The sequence below is a fragment of the Anomalospiza imberbis genome, chromosome 7 (assembly GCF_031753505.1).
Source record: "Anomalospiza imberbis isolate Cuckoo-Finch-1a 21T00152 chromosome 7, ASM3175350v1, whole genome shotgun sequence".
Taxonomy (NCBI): domain Eukaryota; kingdom Metazoa; phylum Chordata; class Aves; order Passeriformes; family Viduidae; genus Anomalospiza; species Anomalospiza imberbis.
Genome location: NC_089687.1, coordinates 12,625,742 through 12,642,883, shown reverse-complemented (window position 1 = coordinate 12,642,883; position 17,142 = coordinate 12,625,742). Strand labels below are relative to the sequence as shown.

General features: G+C 41.9%; 1 protein-coding gene across 3 annotated transcripts; it reads left to right on the top strand.

Moving 5' to 3' along the window:
- Positions 1–4,328: 4,328 nt before the first annotated feature.
- TMEM177 (transmembrane protein 177) lies at positions 4,329–16,661 on the top strand. Of its 3 annotated transcripts, none has more exons than XM_068195448.1 (2): positions 4,329–4,515; positions 15,535–16,661. In XM_068195448.1, the coding sequence occupies exon 2, from the start codon at positions 15,549–15,551 to the stop codon at positions 16,497–16,499; it is 951 nt and encodes a 316-aa protein (XP_068051549.1). In that variant the 5' UTR covers positions 4,329–4,515; positions 15,535–15,548; the 3' UTR covers positions 16,500–16,661. The 3 variants fall into 3 exon arrangements, with proteins under 3 accessions (XP_068051549.1, XP_068051550.1, XP_068051548.1); XM_068195449.1 differs by lacking the exon at positions 4,329–4,515 and adding an exon at positions 12,517–12,604; XM_068195447.1 differs by lacking the exon at positions 4,329–4,515 and adding an exon at positions 13,709–14,427.
- The last annotated feature ends 481 nt before the right edge of the window (positions 16,662–17,142 follow it).

Below are 17,142 nucleotides of genomic sequence, written 5' to 3'. Positions count from 1 at the left end.
ATTTTATCAGAATTGCAGAATCCTTCTCTATTAAAAATTATCTGTACTCTTATCTTAGACTCTTGATGAACCTGGGAATTTTTTAATCTGAGAGAGATACACTTAAGGAGTTATGCAATTTCTCAAATTTTTTCATGAGAGCTAAGTCCAGTTCAGTTATTTATCAAGTAACACCCAAAAGGTACTAAAAGAAGCCCAGAAGGATCCGAATTTAGGGCCAAGAAGACAGAAGAATGTCCCAGTCCTCCATACTAGAGACACAGCACATCATCCTGTGTGCACTATTCAGGTTATAGCCATGCAAATTTTACAGGATCAAGAATCTTTTGGGATGGTGGCAATCAGAGTGGGATGCGCACGGTGTGCACTTCCAAGTATGTTCCTCAAAAACACATTTTTGTGTCAGTACTTCCCTTGGAGGGCAGCAGGCTGGAGGAACTAGGGGGATGGACACTAGAGGTCAGAAGCACTGTGGTGTTTCACAAGCAACTCCCAGTGTGGCAATTTGTAGAAGGACCTCCTGTACCCAGGACTTTCTCCAAATAACAATTAGACTTTCCAGGAAAGTACATACAAAAGCATGATGTTATGACTTCTGTGAGAGAACATGGCACTCTCTGCTTCAGAATTTGTCCTTAAAATGTACAGTGCCTTCAAACAAAGAGAAATGGGCCTTCATGCCTCTGTTTAACTCTGCTCCTACGCATATTTACTGAATGTCCTTCAAAGTGGATAATGTTACTTGCTCTCAGCTATGCAGGCATACTGTGCAAGCAAGGAACTGTAACATGGAGCAGCAGGATGGCATAAGGAGGAGGGGGTTTTAATTTTTGACTTATTCATGATCCATACAGCTAATTTAAATGATTTGTATAATTGTGTTTAGACAGAATGTGTTGATGTTTTGCTCTCTTAAACCCAGAGGGCATTTTTAGGATTTCTAATACGCTATTCCAATGCTTTCAATACTTGTCCTTGAATGAACTCTTTGATCACAGAATCATTGAATGGTTTGGGTTGAAAGAGACCTTAAAGATCACCTGTTTCCAGCCCCTCCACCTTCTACTATATCAGGCTGCTCGGAGCCCCCATCCAACCTGGCCTTGAATACTTCTAGAGATCGGGCATCCACAGCTTCTCTGGGCAACCTGTTCCAGTGCCTCACTACCCTCACAGTGAAGAATTTCTTCCTTATATCTAATCTAAACCTGTGCATTCTTTTGGCTACCAGTCATTATCCCAGAGTAAAGATAATGACTCCCAGAGTACTGTGCAAAATCAGAAGGATTCTCTACAAACCATTTGCCATCATCTGTCAAACAGAGGTATTTCCCATAAAATCTAAAGGGGTACAAAACTGTAAAGAACAGATTTATAGGGAGCTATTGTTCATACTTGGGAGGAGAGGAGACTTTCTGGGTTAGCACAAAGCTTTAGAAAACAGAGGCCTGAAACACAGCTCTCTGCTCTGATGTCTTCCTGCAACAGCCCCTGGAGGAAAGTATCATTTATGAAGCATTGAGCTTGCAAGTTAAATGAGCCATGTTGTGTGATCTGTGCCTTCAAGAATGGGCTCACTTCTTACATGATATGTGTGACGCCGCAGGCTGCTCTTAGAGAAGCAAGTGACACTCCTGGACCAAGATGATTCAGTGTTTCTGCTTTCCAGGTTCTTGCTATTGTGCAGATATTAAAAGATGGAAGAGGCACAGGATACAATGTTTATTGTGCACTGCAGTGAATCTCTTCCCAGTCACACAGCCAAGTTTGAAGCTAAATTCAAATGAAAACAATTCTTTTCAATGAAGATAAATTAAAGTTTGTAAAAGATAATATTTCCCAGAGAGTGCAGCTGAGACAGATGAGTTCCTCATCATCTTTGGAAGGAGACGGTCACTTGGGAAGAGGTGAGTGAAAATTAGTAAAGACTGCCTGTCCAACAGCCCTTCACAGGGAACTGGATCAGATTCAGCTTTGGTGGATGAAAAATAGCAAGAGATGGGCATTCTGTGAGCTGCCCTTTCTCCCTTCCTGCCATCGGAGGATTCTCTGGTACCAAGCTTAAGCCTTTCTCCTAAGAATAATTATGAGATAGAAAACCCTATGGGCTCCTCCAAATACCTAAATTCTCCAAATACCTCAGTGCATAAGGTGCTGCCACTGGGAGTGACAAGATGAAACCATCCCTGGAGAAATGACAGGGCTAAGCCCATGCTGTTTGCTGGCAGCTTGTGATCCACTCTGCTCTCTCGTCCCATGCACCAGTCAATGCCCATGCCAAAGCAGACAAATGCCTCTCACTCACTAGCTGGGAAGTGCAGGGACATCTTTTCCTGTTGTCTGGACCATAAAGCACTGGGAAATGTGCCAAGGATTACCTGATCTGCTGCTGCTTTTTCCAGCAGTGCCATGTGAAACCCTCCAAGAGGTGGAAGCTAAGAATGACCTCTTGCAACTGCTGCCTGTTTTTAGATCAGTGGTGCCCAGGGCTGGCTGGTAGCTGATGAAAATGGGCATGAGTGGTACAAAGCCCAGCAGAAGGTGCTGCAGGGAAGGGGTCACTGGTGCAGGGGACAGGTAAAATGCCAGGGGCCAGTTGGAAGAGTGAGGTGGCCATGTGTGCATTAAGGGTGAGTCAAGTGGGAGAACTTTTTAAATCATCGTAAGGCATTTCCCCTTGAACAGAAGTTCCTCAAGCAGAGGAAATGAAGATGGACTTTGGGATGAGTTTTGATACCATTCTTATCTATAATAATGCAACAGTAACCAATAATCCTATTACTTGTGCTTCCCCTCATGGTGATCTTACTTGGCACACTGACTTTTTGGAGCCTTGTGTCCAACATTATCTACACAGTGTTTAGAGCTCTGAACACATTGGTTGTTGCATGAAGTCCTCAGCTACTTTAAACTAGTATTAATTCAAGACCAGCATAAGGAAGAACTGAAGACAGTCTGTTTTTCAAAATAAAAAAACTCTTGGTCAAGTCTAAGCAGATCATTCTTCTGATTAGAAAAAGAGAGTAAATCCCAGGTTAAACCACTGAAGAAGACATGCAGCCCTAGTGACCTCCTGGGAAAGATTGTGAATTGAGACTCAGCCTGTGTGTTGTTTATCCAGAAGTGATTATGTCAACAGAAACGCACTTACTCTTTTCCACTGCTTTTCTGAAAATCTCTTATAATTACCTTGGTTTGAGATAGCATTTGATAGCATCTAGCAGCTGAACAAACCTGATTGGCACCTCTGATTACAAGAGACTAGACAGGGTGGGAAACCTGAAATTTAGCTTTATTTGCTTTAGAGCTCTTATTCTTTTTATGCTTGATCCAAAGCCCACCGGAGTCCAAATGAAAGTTTCCATTTCTTTAGGTTTTAGTTCAATATCTTTGCCAATAATCATTTAGTCACATACTGACTGCTAGCATATGGAATCAAAACAAATCTTACAATGAGATGTTAAACAGTGTTTGTGGACAGCAGGGGCTCAGCATGGACTTTCACGCTGGAGAAAAAGGCTCCTTAGGTCACTCCCGAGGTACTTTGGCAGGATAAAGAGTAGTACCATGAGTGCTCAAATGTTGTGCTGTCCATCTGGTACAATTTGGCCAGACAGAATGATTCTTCAATGACCTGAATGCAGCAAACTTCCCCCTAACAAACCCTGATTCTGTTATTTTTTGTCTGGACCTAGAGTAACTTGGGAATGCAGATTGCTAGAGCTTAAACATGTAGTCTCTGAAAAACAGAAACCTGCAGGCAGGTTTTGTTACAGCCATTTAAATGGATTAACTCTAATACAGACAAAAATGGTTACTCTATTTATTTCCCCCTGCCCTGTTTTCATGCGTATTATTTACTTCCTGAAATCCCAGTGGTATAGAAATCAAGCATCTCCTCATTAAAATTCAGAACTAATAATTTTGGCATCCTCTGTGCAATAAGCAGCTTTATTTCAGATTGCACATAGCCTACATTTTGTACTATAAACAGCTTTACAGAGTAAAGCAAGATATATAGTGGCCAAATAAAAGATGAAAGGAGCAGGTTGAACCTTTCAGGCACAGGGGTTTTTTGGCTAGAAGGTCTGCCAGGACTACATTGTCCTTCTGGTCATTATTAGAATAGGGTTTTTAGGTTTAGAGTTTTTATTAGACTTTCCCCGATACTAACAGTATACACACAATCGAGATCTTGATTTTTGTGTAAAATGGCTAATTAGTACTGTTCACACCTTTAGAAATGGTCCTTAATGTTTGTAAATTTGCAGGTTAGAAAGGAAACAAGACTCAGGTGGCCCTGATCATGAGATGAATCAATTAACCTAGGGTACATTTAAGGGGGAGAGAGAAGTTGCTATTGAATTAAGTCTGTTTTGGAAGAAAGGGTGTGTTTTTTTGGTTTTTATATTAGATGTTTTTTTCTCTCTGTGTTGCTGGTTGTTCTGTAAATGAAGCTTTTCACACTGCTCCTGACTCACTGCATTGCTGAGGATAGGCTTGGATGACAAACAGGTTTGTTAATTGTTTTTCATTTTTAATTTTTTTTTTTTTGTCTGCACTATGGTTTTTGTCTGTGTATGTGTTTCCATGTAAATTGTTCATTCCAGCTCTTCCTTTGCATGGAGCAAAAACAAGAACCTGAATGGTCTCTGAGAGTACTCAGGAACGGTCTTCCTGTCCTGTAACTGGATGGAATGTTGACATCTGTGTGCAGAAAATCATGGTATCAGAGGCATCTGTAAGCTATAGTCAGCTCTTGCTGGATAGAGTGCTGTTTTGCAAGTTCTCCTAAGCTTAAATCTCTTGAATGTTTGAATGAGGAAATCATGTGACAGAAATAGATTTTTTTTTTCTGTTTTCAAGCTGTGGACACCAGTACTCCTTCTTACCCGATTCTTAGATGTTGTCCCTCATCTGTGAAGTTGCTCTCTGTAAACTACTTTGGCTATCTGCAGCACTTGATATGGATGCTCCTGACTTTGTTTTTAGCACTAAATTATCTATGACAAGCTATTTAGTAAGTAGTTATCATATTATGTGTTAACTTTTCCTTTGTTTTTATGGGTAATGTGGACTGCTCCTTCAAATGCAGCTTCCATCTTTTTGATTGACTCTCCAGTTTGTCGGGTCCCATGTGATTCTCCAGATGGAATTGTGCAATCAGTCACTGTTATCAGCTCCAGATTAGCAGGGAGATTGGTTTGCATTCATCAGAAGTATTCTTGGCATTTACCAACTTGTGTTTCAGAATGTGGATTATCGGTTATCCATGTGTCTTCCCTTGTGACATACAAATGTAAACTTCAGTGCTGATAGCCTCTTGTAGGTGGGGTCCAACAATCACAGGTTCCTGCCTTGCATATTCTTTGTCATAGAGGTTCATACTTGTTTACCTGTACCTAGCACTTTATCCTCACTATAGTCCACTTTCTCACTCCCTTGTTATATTTTAAGGTGAAGAATACCTTCAGTTGGTGGAAAACAATGGTTTCTACTTTGGGTTTTATTAATAAGTCATTAGGAGGATTGAAGAGGATGTAACACCACTGATAACAAACAGACTCTGAAACAAAACTAGTTTCTGCAAACCAATGTAGATTCCCTTTCGTAGGATGCTGGCTGGGTTGAAGTTTGTCTCTGGGTTTTCATGGTTATTTCTCCTCATGCAGAGTTATTTGTAGGATGTGAAAAAATACAGAGTGGTTATTGTTTTATACCTATGAACATACATTACCACTTTAAATGACACTGAACCTGTGGTCCTTCACTTTTCAGTACTGAGATCTGGATGATTTTAGTTTTGGCTAACTCTTGGAAGACAATATAAAAATGTGTTGTGGTATGACTGTAGGTGACAATTACATCAGCTGTGTAGGTCTTCAATGATTATTTTAAAAGGTACTCACAACATCTTTCTTTAGAGTTTACCCTCACAGATTGGGATGCTTATGCTGCAAGCCAGCTATAGGAAATTGTGTGTAGCCCAAACTTCATTAGGCATCACCAGCAATATATAATTGGAGTTGGCAGTAGATGTATAAATGAACTTGACATTATGGTGTCCAGATTTCACTTTAGCAACTATCCTGAAAAAGTTATTGACCCGGAAAGCTAGTATTTGATTAAAGAGATGTTCATAAACCATGTAAACAAACCTGTCTCTTTCAAAACAAATTTACTGCTTAAACAGGAATGAGTCTCTCTGGGTGATACTGCTTTCTTTAGACCTTTTAGCTGAGAGGATCTCTTCAAAACTTAATTCATTTGCAAGTACACATGAGTTGATCCAGTCATATATAAAGCTGCAAGTCTCAGAATCTGTGTAGTCTGAAATACAGCTCAAAAAGTTTCTAAAAGTACTGGAAGATCCTTAAATGACTGATGCAGTAGAAACACGGACTGTTCAGTGGCCGAACACGTTTTCCCAAGAAGAGAGTGGGATCAGACCCCTTCCCTCCTACACACTGACATACCACAGTGCCAAAGCAGACAGATTTCACCTGGTTTGCAGGGCGGTTGGTTTATGGAGAACAGCTTTGGTTTACTGTAGCTGCTCTCTGCTTCACACGCTCTGTGTAAGACTTGATTAGCTCCCACTCAGAAGCTGTTATTTTTTTTCCTGTTACACATGCTGTCCAAGAAAAAAGCTGTGTGTTACAGCTATATGTGATCCCATCTTCTCATTATGACCTTTTCTTAAGTATTTCAAAGTAAGACCTCTGACTGAAGAAAAAAAACTAGATGCCACTTTGAGAGTGGGTAAAAAAAACTGTAGGCAGGTATCTTTGAATTAGAAACACAACGGGTTGGGCCTGAGTCTCCAGCTCCCCAACAAAGCATGGGGCAATCTGTAGGGTAACATAAAGAAAATGCCGGACTTCCAGTGCCAAAGAAAGTGATTTATACATTAACAGAATGTGTTTTTTGTTACTATTATCAGCATGAGTCTCCTTTTCCTAGACAGTAAAGATGTGGATCTGAGCTTTGGTAATAACACTAAATAAGGCAAGTCTTAGATTGAATTAATAGGAATCCAATGTTCCAAACAGATCTCACTTTAACATTCATCTTGCATTTTCTCATAATTTAATTCTGTTATTTCTAGTGATAGCTCTTCCCTAGAACTGGGATGTCTTTTCAACTGACTTGAGGCAGAGGGGAATCTCTGGTCTGCTGCTACAGTAGAATATACTGGTTTTTAGACTAGCTGGTATTCTGTTTGTAGCTTCCACAGGTTTTAATGAGAGAGGAAAAATTACCCTTATCTGCAGTGATAAGGACCTCCTTGGAAGGTCACAGCATTTGTGAAGTACTCTAACCATGGTGTAGTGCTCAGTGACCACCTAGGTTGATTGACTCAGTGAAACAGCCCCAATTTCTACTTGCTTTCAAATATCGTTATCTTTGCAGTAACTTCAAATATTCCCAAGGTTAGGCAGTATGATTCAATCTGTTAAATATTATAGCATTGCATCAAAGAATTGGCTTCCTTTCCTTCCCAAGGCACACTTCTTCCAGTTCTGAAGGGAAATAGTGCTAATTAGCTGTATTATGAAGATATGACATCTTAATTCACTATAGTACCTTCCTTTTAGGAGAGCTAGCTAATTGCAGGACCAGAGCTCTTAAAAATAACTGTATTAGTTATAGACAGTGAACAATCGTCCTGGTTAACAGCTTGGCTCATGTGCACTGCCAAGAAATCCCAGGCTAGACAATGAACTTATGTTTGTCAGCTTTCATTTGATTTCACCAAATGACATCACAATGGTGTCTGTAATACAACTCATGCAATGTGGTATAGGGTCTGTCTGCACAGTATGGATACACCTGAAGCAGTTTTAAATAGCAGTAGACTACCTGCAGAACCATGGACTTCAGCATGAATTGATTTCACCAGACTCTGCAAGTGGTTTTGCTTCTCAGCTCTCTGCTGCAGGTATCCAGATTTTCCACTAGCATCCATGTTCCCTTGGATATCACAGAATCATCAAGGTTGGAACAGATCTTCAAGATCATCTAGTCCAACCATCAATGTAGCACCACCATAGTCACCCCTAAACAAAGTGGATGTGTGCGTCTATTAGCCTCAGCAGAGATCGCAAAGCACATTCAGATCAAGGATTTTTTTGATGATTATACTCAAATGAGTACTGCTTGAGGGAAGGATTTTCTATCTTACTTTACAGGGTGCTCACTCTTTATCAGCTTCTGGTATATCCAGATAGAAGTCAGGGAGTTTGTACAATTAGCCCCCAGATCTGAAAACGCAGTAGCAAAGAGATAAAAACCTGCATATTTTCACTCTTCTGTGTCTGCTGCCACAGAGAGCCTGTCTGAGGTTTATGCAGGTCTGGATCAGCAGATCAATACTTCAAAGACTTTGGAACAAAAAGTCAGTCCCAGAGCTGTGTAGGCATCCAAATGACTTGCAGCCTCTTTATGGCTTCTAAAACACTAGTTTTTCATCCCTGATCACTTCCAAGCTGTGATACATTAGGGAATAAAATATCTTCCCAGCTCCTTTAAAGACTTTCTGCTTTACTGTGATCTATATACCTGCCAATACTAACAACAAAATTAGTCATCTTTTTAATCCTTCTTAAATCTATGTATTTATATCTATAAATACCACTGTTTGAAGGTTTGATTTGAGACCAGAAATAGAATTTCCACTTCCCATGCCTGTGTTTCTGAATGTTTATCCTTTATTATGCTTGTCTACATTACACATCTTGAGAGGAAACACAAGGTATCTATCTTTAACATGCACAAACTCCAGGAATAAGAAAATAGCTGTGAATAGTTCATCTTTTTCAACAGAAGAGTCTAACAAGGAAATGGGAACTTTTTTTTCCTACTACTTCTTATATATGGCTTTGATTATAAGCATAAGAATGCCATTTCAGCCAAACCTTGTCCGTAAACCTGATAGAAAGGAAAATGTGGTTTCTAATCTGCACTAACTGAGTCAAAAGCAAAATCCTGGCATACAGGCAAAATTTGCAGCTGTATTCCCCATCAGCTGGTGAGTATGAATGTTCCAGGGGTGGAACACATGTGACTATAAGAAGCGCAGTGGGAATGGGACATGCCAGGATATATTGTCAATATTGGCTGCTATCTCCCCTTTCCAGCAACAGAAACTGCTGAGATCTGAAGAGCTGCACCTTCATGCTTTTGCTCAATGCCATGTATGCTTCAATTCCACTGTCACTGTGCTATTTGCTGCAATTTGGAGATGGGCAACTTGCTCAGAATGACAGCTGGAAAGCCCATCTTGCCACAAGCTCTTCTTCCTCTTCAGTGCAGTAAGATGACTGCTCAAGTACGAACAGGCTCAACCTTTTGGCACCTGTCAAGAACATTAAAGGTCACTTAATACAGCAATTTTCAATGCATTTTCTGCTGAGTTGGAAGTAGTTCCAGCACAGGGCATTGTAAGTCACCTTAGTACAGGTACTTTCTAGGCATATGTTCTGCTTCAGAGCATTGCGCTGCTTCTGCGTGTTCATTACTGAAGCACTACACTCAGCAATATTGGAAAGTGGGCCAGGGAGCTGCACTTAAAAGAAGGCTCACAACTCATACCCTTTCTTCACAGTAAGATCTTTTCTAGATCAGCCAACACATCTCACTCCAGGACCTTTTCACCCTCTAACATTTCCTCTGTTATTTATCAGACTTTGTCCTCACGTCTTGTAAAACCCCCCAGTGTCCACACTCCAGTTCCCTGGTTTTCATGATTGCATCCATAGGTAACTGGTGGATGATCTGTACCCTGCAGACTTTGAAATCTCACTCCTGCAACGTCTCTTTCATCTGACACCTGGGACATGCAATGTTGCATAAATTTGTGCCAAAATTATAATGTTCTTATTACCCTCCATTAATGTTCATATCTAGAAGATGGATTACAGAAAAACTTGCATAAAAGGGCAGATAAATCAGATAAATAGACTCCATAAAGGCAGAAGATGTTGAGGGAAGACATGTCTATATCTTAGGCTGGTGGACACTCACTGACTGACCACATTCACCTTTCCACTTTGGAAATCACATGAGCAAAACAGACTGCAAGACCACATAAATCATTAAGCAAAATGAATGACTTTCAGTTCTGTATTTAAATGTCAGTCTTTTTCCTAATGTAGCAACAAGGCTTCGTACATACAGATTGCAAGTTAGAGAGGCTGCTGATGTTAGGTACCTCTGTCTTATGGTAAAATATGTGAGAGAACTGGATCATATTCTTGAATGAGTAAAGGCAGAGCGTGTCCAACAGCACCACCTAGCAGGCTAATTTAGAAGTGGTCCATATCCCTGGATCCATGACTACAACAGTGAGTATGTGCATCAAAACCAGGGTGCACTTCGGTCATGTTTCACCTTCCTTGGTGTAAGAACTGCTTCTTGAAACCAGAACCGTGCCAGTGTGGTGATTAGTAAAGCTGAGGTGTCTGTATTTCCCAGTCGTATTAATTCTAAATCTCTTAAGAGAAACAATAGTAAGAATGCAATGCCAGATTTTTGAGGTTTAGTGTAAGAAAAGCTGGTTTTCTGGATCTCTTCACCTGGTGCAGAAGCACCTTTCCAAGTCAGATTTCACAAACCCACCCAACCTTCTCTCCATATTCACCAGCAGGATAACTAAATCTTAGTGTGATGAGAGATTTTAAAAGCCTGAGAGTCTGTGTGTTTCAGTTAGTGTGAGTCTGTTGTCCATCATCACCTACATACACGTTTTCTTTGTACATCTGCATGAAGTATGAATACCAATGCCAACCTACAAATTTTAAGTTTCAGCAGATGATGAAGCTCCATGCTGAGGCTGCAGAACAAAAACTCTAACAGCTCTCTGCTGATATAAAGAGGGAGATTAAGTTTTTTTGGGTTTTTTCTTTGGGTTTTTTTGTGTTTTTTTTGTTTTTTTTTTTTTTTTTTCTGGCTGCCTCATACCTTGTTAGAGCCTTGGCACTTCTCAGAGTTTTCAGTGCTCCCATTCTGCTTAATAACCTAGCAGAAAATGATGCCTTTTTGTCTGTTGCTATGTTTTCTGCTAATAGTGACATAAATGTGATGCTTAAGAGGGCCTGATGAGTGACAGAGCTGGCAAAAAGCGGCTCAGAGAGGGCCAGGTGAAAAAGGTGGGATTCTTCCTCTGACTTCTCCCTTTGGGTGGCAGCAAACTACTCATCTGCCTTGCCATACTGCATAAAACCATAACCTAAGGGTAGAACTGTGCCCTGACATGAAGGAGTGTTTTCTTAGCAGTTAGCAATCTGTTTATTGGAAGTTAAAACCAAGGTTGTCATTACCAGCTTCTGTGTCACAACAGGCTATGCCTACCCAGGCCTGTTTAGCACTAGCATTTCTAAAAATCAGATCATCTAGTAGGAAAAATATAGGATACATTTCTTCATTAGGATACTTTAATGAAAGTCCTAAAAATCCCCATGAATTTTAAAGAGAACTCCTCAGTAGTCAGTTTACGATCTTAATCCTTTCATGTGAACTCAAGTGTCATGCTAAAATGTCTGGGAACTAAACCTTTACTGGTAAGAAATACTTCAATCAAGGGCTGCTGCAAAGAAAGCAAGATCTGTCAAAATTAATCATAAGCAAAAAGTAAGAACAGCTTGCTTTCATTTCTATTCTGTTGCCTCTCAATCCACTACCCAGCATAATTTCCATTTGGATAGTGAAAAATTATTGCCTTATGACTGCCTGGTGTGAAGGGACATTTAAAATAATCATCCAGCATCAGTGCAAACTTCCTATAAGTGAGACAAACCCAACCTTTTACTATCCCCTACGCAAATAAAATCCTAATCTGGCCAAAAGCTCTTCTGTATTCTTGCTTTGCAAGGACTGCACATCCCACGGGCAGGGCTGGACTTCCCAGAGCTCTGCCCTCGGATGCCAGGGCTGCCACAGGGTGCTGCTCTGCCACCCTCCTCCTCTGCATTCCACGTCTTTCCAGGGCCTTCGGAGTGCCCAGCCTGTAGATCAGATCCACAGGGCCTTACTGAGAAACCACACTGGCCATGTGCTTTCAGCAAACTGTCAAGCAAGTTAAAAAATCCCTGCGTATGTTATTTTCCCACTAGGAATGACAGAGAAAAATCAAATCCTACACGACGGATGCCAGCTCTGCCACTTGCTGCCTTCGCGGCAAGCATTCCTGCCCTGCAGTGGAGAGAGCTGAATTAATAATGCAGACGCACAGTATTTTGCAGGAAGAACGCTGGGAGTTAGAGCTCAGAACACCAGCGCACACAATTAAGTCATGACGCGGGCAGAGAGCGGCAGTCGCCGCCTCACGCTGCGGCTGCCCTTTGAGGGCTAGGGGTGGCTGTCTCTTGCTCTTCGCCTACAGGGGCAGCGGGTCGGATCTGCCCCTCGGTCCGTTCGCCCCAGGCCGGGTTCAGCGGGTCGGATCTTCCCCTGGGTCCGTTCGCCCCAGGCCGGCTCCAGCCTGTGTCACTGCAGCCACACTCGGGCAGCGTTGAGGGGAGCCGAGCCCCGCCCGCCATGGCTCCTCCGCCCGCCCCCGCGCCGCCCCTTCCGCCCGCAGCCCCGCCTCGGCCCGGGACCCGCGGTAGGTGCTGGGCGGCCGCGGCTCGGGAGGGCCGGGCGGTTCCCGCAGGGGGCCCCGGGGTTGTGGATTTCTGCCGCCCTCCTCTTCTATGTTTTTAATTTTCGTGACAGCCGGAGCCCTGGAGGCGGGTCTGGCCCGCGCCCCGTTTCCTGATTGATCGTGCTTTAAGCTGGGCTTTCCCTTCGACTACGTGCGATTTTAAAGCAATAAATTCAGTAATACACGCGTGTTATGGCCAAACCTGTCCAGATATCCCCCATCTGAACTTCAGCTGTTACAGATCTCGGAGTTCAGTGAGAATTAAGTGCCTATGACACCACAGAGATATTTCAGCGTGTGGGGAGGCCGCCGTGTAAGTGTGGTGGTGGCTTTATGGTTGCTAAACGATTAAATTTGCAGGCTATGGGCCATACAAATTGCCTTGCAGTTTCCGGCTGCTTTCCTCATACATAAATCGCACAAAGTTTATTAATAAAAATAAAGATGCCACGCACCGTTAGGGTTGCAGTGGGATATCTGCAGGAGCTGAGCATCTGCACTGACCCCGGGGGAAGGTTTGAAAACATGAATGCTAAAATGTATTGTGGGCAGTTTTCCTTTTATTTTCCTGAGTACTGACTATTAGGAGAAAACAAATGCTCTGTGGCATTTCCTGCTTGCTTTTGCATTCGATGTGCACAATCACATTTGATCATGCAAGGAAGGAGTTTTCATTAGGTAATGCAAGAAAGGAGAGTGAGTTTTCAGTGTGGTCTGTCCTTCCCCACACGGGTGTGGATGTAAGCTGAAGAGGGACTTTTTTCCTTGCAGCGTTTCTAATCTTAAAACTGTGTTAGCCAGCTTCAGTGAGAGGGCATTCTCTGACAGGAGAAACCTGTGAAGTCCCTGCCTCAGCTTCACCGGAGGATCAAGTGATAGGCTCCCTACAACCATCCCCTTGGAAGTGCTTCCTCCTGCACTATAAATGACGTGACCTTTTCAATCAGATCTAGACTAGCAGATTTGCTGGGAGGTCATAAACTTCAAAATGGTCATTTGATTTTAAGTATTACCATTTTCTGGTTTTTAGTTCTATTATCAAGGAGATTTTCTCCTGAAATTTGGTTTCATCCAAGGTCTTGGCTCTTTAGTGTGCTTTTCTTAAATAATATTGTCAAAAAACTCACCACCTCTGTCTTCAGCAGAATGTAAGAATACTAGTAGTTATTACATGAAGAAATACATATTAAATTACTGTATGATTACATACATCATTGTTTTTATTAAGCACTCAGTGTGTGTTCAGTGCAGCATAAATATTAAACAAGATTATTCTTCCCCTGGTGAGTTTAGAGTCTGAAAGATCTTCATAGGAAGGAGTAGTAATAACATTATTAAAACAGCACCTTTAAATTAATCTCTTTTTGTTTCCCTGTGGTTAACACTCATTTGCTGTTGATCATGACTGGTGTGTCCTGGCATGTCCTGTAGTGCGGTTTGATGATGTTACAGACCCCAGTTATCCACTCTAACACTCTGTGAGAAGTTCTTGTTCAGCACACGTGGAAGGAGAGCATATGTCCCTGCTTCAGCTGCTGCCATACAGAGCCCAGCAGCCTAGCTGAGACCCACCTTTGATGGTACTCCACGCTAAGACTTTGGTTGTTGTATCAGAGCGCAATTCCCTTCTGCACCTCGGCTTCCTGTGAGGACAGCTGGAAACATTCATGTCTTTAACAGCTGCAGCAAGATTCTATGAAGCTCCTGTGTTAAAGCTCCGAGAGAAGAGACTCTGCAAATGGAAAGAGTGACGTCCAGTTTTCACTGATTTCTGCTGGATTTAGGTGCCTAATTCACTTTTATACCTTCATAGTAGCATCATTCTAGGTGGGAATTTTGTACCCAATAGAATTCTTTTAAGAAATTGGAGCATTCTTGGGCAGAGCATGTAATATGGCTTGGATCATAAAAAGAACTGATGCTTCCCAAGGGAAGCACGACTCTTGAACTGAATGAGTTGGCAGATTTGAAAGTTTAAGTTTATTTGCTTATTTAAAGAGTCATAACATAGTCGTAGGCCCTGAAACAATTTATGTTCCAGTTTCTGCTCTAGATTGAACATAGTATTTGTCAAAGAAATTAGTTCAGAGTCAAATTTTTAAAAGTAGCTGCTGAAAGCATGCTGCTTTCTGAAAATAGGTTTTTGCTGAGTAAGCTAGAACCACTGCCTGGAAGTTGAAATCTGAAAGAAGAGAAAAAAAAACCAATGTATAAAAACCACATACTGTTTCTTGTTGTTTTTTGGTTGGTTGGTTTTTTTGTTGTTTGGGGTTCTTTTTTAATACTGAGCTTGACTATCCATCAGAACAAACTACTAAAGGAAAATTCTGTCTCCTGAAATTTTTCAAATCTAAATGTGATCCTGTTTTGAAAGTTGTAGTCAAACTCAGCTTATTGAATATAGTATTCAGGTTACTGATTTAAATTTTTGCAGCTGTATTCTAGAGGAGGTTGGCCTAGGCTGATCTAATTATTGGCTCTTTCTGACCTCAATACCTATAGACTGTTCAGTGGAAGGCAGGAGTGGGATTGTGCTAGCAAGGATTAGACAAGTATGTTGGGTAAAAACAGGGTCTGTATTGATTGCTGGGGGAGGATTAAGTGTGGTGGCTTTAGTATTGTCTTTATTGTGGTAAATTGATTTACTGGAGGAAAGAGAGAAGTTAATTCTTCATATCAATCATCCTATGTTACAAGGCCCAAAAACTGTTGCGTATCTCTTCCTCTGTAAAGATGCTTTGTGTTTTGGTAATGTAAAAAATTGTTTATTTGGTTATTGTGCTCTGCTTCTTGTAATGTTTTCTGCTCTGATTGTTTGGGGTTTTTTAGTGCTAGGGAGATGACAAACCTATCTATGCACACTTTAATTCCTGATTTTGTGTTACGAACAGGTTAGGATTTGACTATGGCAGTGCGGTTCCTGCGGAAGGCATCTGTGTGGTTAAAGAAGCACAGGATCACTGTGTTGGCCGTTTCTTGCATGGGACTGCTTGGCACTAACCTTTCCTATCATGTGTTTCCTGAGCAGACATTCAAACTGCTGCACGAGTGCTGGTCAGAGGGGCAGCCAGCTGAGCTTTCAGAGAAGCTCTGTGGTGTGTTTCAGGATGTCCTTCAAGATACTGATGTGAAGTCCACTGGCTCCTACAGAGCCTTTGCAGCTTCTGGCTTCCAACCTGTGAGCGCTGGCATTCCCTGGCTGCCTGCAGGCTGTTTGGTGGGCATCCCGCCTAACTTTGATAGCACAGCCAAGGATAAAAAAGGAATAGTTAACCATATGGTTGTAATAAATGGCAAGGAAGTAGACTGGGAGAGCAGAGAAGGCGTGGCTTTGACGGAAGCTCTCACATTTTCCCTTAAAGCTCAGAAGTTTGCCATTGCCAGAGAAGTTGTGTACTTGCAGAATGGCAGCCCTTTAGCAAGTGCAGTTGTGGCTCCGACTTGCTTGGCTGGGACTTTTGTCTGTGGGAAAGCTCTAAAGCTGCTGCTGGGGTTATCCACCGGCCCCGTGATCCTCCGTGGCCTCTGTAACCTTGTCACTGCCATGGGAGGACTGCTCTGCTACTATGTCTCTTCTGATGCCATCACCTATCACCTGGACTGTGGGGCCGACACGAAAGCAGCCAGGCTTTCCGAGGACTATGCCAGAGGTGGCCTTGAATTTTATGATAAAATCTTGTCCCGCAACAGGATTTTTCGTGGTCTGATGGGCAAACAAGGGATGAAAGTGTATGCCCCGAGTGGTAACCTTTTCCCAAGGCACTGGTTCAGAATAAAGTATACCCCATACACTTACCGGAGAACTTTGATTCTTAATATTTTAAGAGAGCTACAGGCATCTGATGGGAGTGCTTGAATTTTAAACTTGTGAATTATGTATTGTGGAACACCGCTGTGCTGCTTTTTTCTTTTTTTCCTTCTGTATCTTCAATAGAATTTTGGGGTTTATTTTTGCATATAGTTCAGGAAGAGTTATTGCACGTTTCTTGAATAAAGAATTCTCTCTTAAAATATTAAAGACTTGCTTCCAAAGTGCTCAGTTCTGTGTGCATCTCAAATCACAAGACTGCTGAGAAGAGAAACTTTTCAGACACTGATCTGGAAGTTCTGCTGTGCTGCTTTGCCTTCCTGCCATTTCAGTCTGGCAAACTGGGAGGGGCAAATCCAGCAGAGAGTTTTGGGATCATTATTATTTAAACTGGGGTGTTTGCCATTTCTCCTATGGAACAACTCAGATAATTTAAAAAATGGGCACTCTGTAGTGTGTGGTTACATAAATATCAAGCCACAGTGTTTCTGTTCTGTGTAAGTTCTTGTGCTATGTATATTCTTATGCTGCAGTCACCATTCTTCAGTAGGAGGCATTAGTTATGCTGCAATTCCTACCAGTACAGACAGATTATTACCAGCACCTGCATCATTTGCTTAAGCCTAGTTCTGCCCTCTCTAGTACATGGTGACTGCAGTGTCACCGTGAATGTTTCCCAGGAGTGGTAGTA